We start from the raw sequence: 4,607 nt of genomic DNA on the forward strand, positions 1-4,607 counted from the left end.
TATATTGAAATTCGCGTCAGCGTTATCGTCCTGAAAAATTTGTCTTTGCCTGGCTTGTTAGCCGAACAGACTAACCTAACCTAATGTCCGCATTGAAATTTGTGTAAAAAATATATAGCATGCGAATATAGCAGTTCAACTCCGAATGGAAATTCAATAATTTAAATAATATTTTACTCTAAACATTACTAAACATACGGTCAATTCAATATTTAATTTTAATTAAAGCATTTCAAACTGTTTAAAGGTAGCATTTAAATAAAACAAGTTTAAAATATCAAAATTTTTTAATAATTTATCACGAGTTCTGCATACAACAAATATTGGGTTGTCAAAAAAGTCTTGCGGTATTTTTATTGAATCAATTCGTGTGGCACCCATACATCGAGCTTCTTAGTGACTCCAAGATTCTTCAAATGGTTTATAACGGTTTGATGGCTACTATGCCGGTCTCTTTCGACCAATTCAGCGATTTTATCGCAATTTTCGACGACAGGCCTTCCGGAGCGTGGCGCATCTTCGACCACCTCTACACCAGAACGAAAATGTTGAAACCATCGTTGTGTGGGGGAAATGGAAACTGTATCGGGTCCATAAACTGCACAAATTTGATTGGAGGCTTGCCTTTATCGTAGTAGTACTGTAAAATATGCCGTATTTTCTCTTTATTTTGCTCCATGTTTGCGATGATATAACTCACGAACGACTTAAAACACATGTTAGCGCGTGAAATGAGCTTTCCAAAAAGGTATAGCATGACCCTACGAATAAAACTAGAACTACGCGCTTTCAGCGCCAACTAGCGAAAATACCGCAAGACTGTTTTGACAACCCAATAATAGACTATTTTATATCATACGTTTACATATGATATTTAAAACTCATTTCAATATTTTACAGCCCTATTCTGAGAAAACCTCACAATTGGTTGGTGAACTTTATTTTGTGAGGTTATTCTTGCTCAAACCTCACAAGAAAAAAACACTCACCATATGAGGTGAAAAGCACTTTGGTGTGGACCAGCTATCTTACAAAAACAACAAGACATGAACAACCAAGAAAAGTTAGGAATTCTGCAAATCTATTAAATTTGATGCTTACATACATACATAATAATTTCATTTCTTTTTACGATTTCAAAATATGAAAGAAAAACTCAGGAGCATTATAGGGTATTATTTTAAAATAAATATCTTTTTATCCGTGAATGTATTATATGTATATATATTTGCAATTAAAATTTCTCTAAATTATTTAAACATAAATATGTATATGTCTTTTTATTCATACTTAACGGAAGTAAAATGTGCAAACACCGTAAGTTACATATTTATTCAAATAGACAAATACTTATGTTTGTAATAGATGACGCCTTTGAAAGAATAGTTCTCCCAATCTACTATAGTTTTTCAATAAATTAATTGCAAATTTCTTTAAAAATATTGAAATTTTCAGAACAACCACAACCGATTTTATATTGCGAGGAACCTCACAATAGCGAGGGTGTTCATTTTTGTGAGGGCATGAGAATAGGACTGTTCATCAATCACATACTCAAGCATACCATTTGTTTGACGTTTTAAATAACATGTGTGTATCATTGAATTGTCATAATAAAATGAAATCGGCGTGACTTTTTGTGCCAAAAACTTCTTTTTGTTAAACTTTTATCTTAATATATCTTACAAGAAATATATGGTTAAAAACATTAAACTGTAAGTTTTTGGAATAAAATTTAAAAAGCTTCAAGATAATGGAAGTAGAAAACGGCGAAGGTCAAGTGCAGGTGCGGCTTAAAACTAAACAAGAGCAGTAAGTAATAAACGAATCATACATGACAAAAAAGGTTGTTAAAGTAGTAAATTTTAGCTTTGCCATACCAGATGTTCCGTACACAGTAGAAGGAAGTGTAACCACCGCAGAGTTAAATACATTTGTAAATACTTTACTAGAGCAAGCAGCTCTGAATAATAGTGAATATAAGGCACCAATTGAATTTGATTTCATAGTGTTTGATGAATATTTGCGTGGTCGTTTGTGTGATCACATACGAGAAAAAGAGTTTTCTTTTGAAGATACTATTGACATTGAGTATGTTGAACGTTTTCCCGCACCAGAACCTCAGGACTGTCTTTTACATGATGATTGGGTTTCCGCTGTAAAAGCCTGTGACAAATGGATATTAACCGGATGTTATGATAATACCATAAACATATGGACGGTAAAAGGCAAACATGTATTAACCATACCTGGCCATACACAGCCACTAAAGGCAGTTGCCTGGATATCGGTTGATGATCAACGCGGAAAATTCGTTTCATGTTCACAAGATCAGACGGCGATGTTGTGGGAGTGGTTGGTAGGGACGAATTCAGTTGAATGTGTCTCGATATGTAAAGGACATGAGCGGGGTATAGATTGTGTTGATGTTAGTCCGAATAAAACAAAGCTTGCTACAGGCAGTTGGGACACAATGTTAAAAATATGGTCGGCAGGTACTAAAATATTTCATATTACGCGTGAAGTGAATATTCTTAAAATATTATTCAATTCTTTCAATTAGAAATTAATGAAGGCTGTGAAGGAACTTTTAAGAGACAAAAAGAAAGTGGTGCAACAAGGGTAACAAAACTGAAACAATAATATTGCTTCTTACTTTATACTAAAAAAAATTAATTAAATTTTTGAAGGTTCCTGATATTACTCTGCAAGGTCATCGCGAATGTATATCTTCTGTACAATGGATGGACGCTGAGACAGTTTTAACAGGAAGTTGGGATCATACTTTGAAAATTTGGGACTTACATCTCGAAGGAATTAAATCAGAAATTTCTTCTAATAAATCGATATTTGATGCAAGTTATTCAAAATTAAATCGTCTTATTATAACCGCATCAGCGGATAAAAACTTACGACTTTACGATCCACGTACAAACCGTAAGTTTAAAAATCGTAGTACACAAAAAAAAAATGTAGTAGTCAATTTATAATTTGTTTTAGAGGGCAATCTTGTTCGTAACACATATTTTGGGCACAGTCAGTGGGTGCAAACAGTCATGTGGTCCTCAACGGAGGAATACTTATTTATATCTGGTTCCTATGATAATCAAAATAAATTATGGGATTATAGAAGGTAAAATCAAGCGATAGTAAAGTAAAATTATTTCAATAACAATGTTTTTTGTAAATATTTTCGCAGCCCTAAGGCCCCGCTTTACGATTTGCTTGGACATGGGGACAAAGTATTGGACATTGATTGGTCAAATCCAAAGTATATCGTATCCGGCGGTGCTGACAATACTGTAAGAGTTTTCAAGTCTCGAAAAGTTATGGTGCCCGAACCAACGGATGATACTAAATAAAGGCAAATGGACTAGAAACATGAATTTTCTAAGAAAACGACGAATAAATGTATGTTTTATACTGAGAATAGATAAATTAAACTTTGATAAAACATAAGATTGCAGCAATAAATACTGAGAGTTTTCCATTAGCTGTATTAGAAATCTATATTATCATTAAGTTGATTTAATGTTTTATGTTATATTTAAAAGCTTTACTAATCGAACTATTCATGGATATTACTTTATTGATAGTTGTTAATGGAAGCTAAAATTGATTTCGGTAGCGAAAAAATTATATACCAATGCAAAATCATTAAGGGGTTACATACGTCCAGCAGCACCAAAAATGCGCTAAAAGAAAAACTGTTTTAAGAAAGGATAACAATAGAAATGAATATAAAAAAATTTTATACAATGTTTATTGGTACTTAAAGTTTAAAAAAAAATATTTTTTTTAATGTTTCTTTACAAAAATTACATAAAATATCACGTGCCACAAAGTACAATAAAAAAAAGTTGCTCCACGGTCTGCATGATAACTCATACAGTTTTTAACATTTTTTGATGCGGTATTTTTTAAATATTCGAAAATGTTTTCTCTATAGTCTGTCGAGCCGAATTTTTTAATTTCGAAAAATTTTCCAATTTACGGAATTTAGAAAAAAAATGCGTTTTACGTCATAAATGTCACACTTTAATTATGTTTATAAAATTTTTTAATAATAATATCAAAAATCCGACTCGACAGACTATAGAGAAAACATTTTCGAATATTTAAAAAAAAAACCGCATCAAAAAATGTTAAAAAACTGTATGAGTTATCATGCAGACCGTGCCGGGAAAAGTAGTTTCGAGAAAAACGCGTTTAAACTTTCACCTGTGTGTATAAAACCCTCGTCGGGCGGTCTGATTTTCTACCATAACTTTGTATCTATGGGGAATTTTTACAAACGACTTTCACAGAAATACGCCTAAAACTATAAATAATAAACTATAAAAAAATCTATTTTTTAAAAATTCTGGACGTATGTAACCCCTTACTTAATTAATTTAAACATTAACATTTATTTTGCCAAAATATGTTCGCACAGTTCAATGAAATTTCTTTTCACACTAATTTCGTCAAGTAATTATAGCGCTGCCCTTCTGGCATCTCGGCTTTTTCGCTAACTGCTGGGTGACGGCACCCTGATTGTGTTTTGTTGCCAACTCAGAAAACAGATCAGGGTGCCCTGCCGGCTGACAAGCGAGAGAGCAAGAAAA

General features: G+C 32.6%; 1 protein-coding gene across 1 annotated transcript; it reads left to right on the forward strand.

Annotated features, from left to right (window-relative positions):
* Nucleotides 1–1,580: 1,580 nt before the first annotated feature.
* On the forward strand, nucleotides 1,581–3,474 carry LOC105223902 (ribosome biogenesis protein WDR12 homolog). Its single transcript, XM_011201791.4, has 6 exons — nucleotides 1,581–1,812; nucleotides 1,870–2,495; nucleotides 2,564–2,622; nucleotides 2,691–2,937; nucleotides 3,001–3,133; nucleotides 3,200–3,474. Exons 1-6 carry the CDS (start codon nucleotides 1,754–1,756, stop codon nucleotides 3,360–3,362), a joined length of 1,287 nt encoding a protein of 428 aa, XP_011200093.1. The 5' UTR covers nucleotides 1,581–1,753; the 3' UTR covers nucleotides 3,363–3,474.
* The last annotated feature ends 1,133 nt before the right edge of the window (nucleotides 3,475–4,607 follow it).

Source organism: Bactrocera dorsalis, chromosome 1 (assembly GCF_023373825.1).
Source record: "Bactrocera dorsalis isolate Fly_Bdor chromosome 1, ASM2337382v1, whole genome shotgun sequence".
NCBI classification, from domain to species: domain Eukaryota; kingdom Metazoa; phylum Arthropoda; class Insecta; order Diptera; family Tephritidae; genus Bactrocera; species Bactrocera dorsalis.

Excerpts from the sequence above, each read along its gene's own strand:
- LOC105223902 (XM_011201791.4), top strand. The coding sequence starts at position 1,754 with ATGGAAGTAGAAAACGGCGAAGGTCAAGTGCAGGTGCGGCTTAAAACT. Across the intron at positions 1,813-1,869 it reads CTTAAAACTAAACAAGAGCA|CTTTGCCATACCAGATGTTC; the intron begins GTAAGTAATAAA and ends AGTAAATTTTAG. Across the intron at positions 2,496-2,563 it reads GTTAAAAATATGGTCGGCAG|AAATTAATGAAGGCTGTGAA; the intron begins GTACTAAAATAT and ends TCTTTCAATTAG.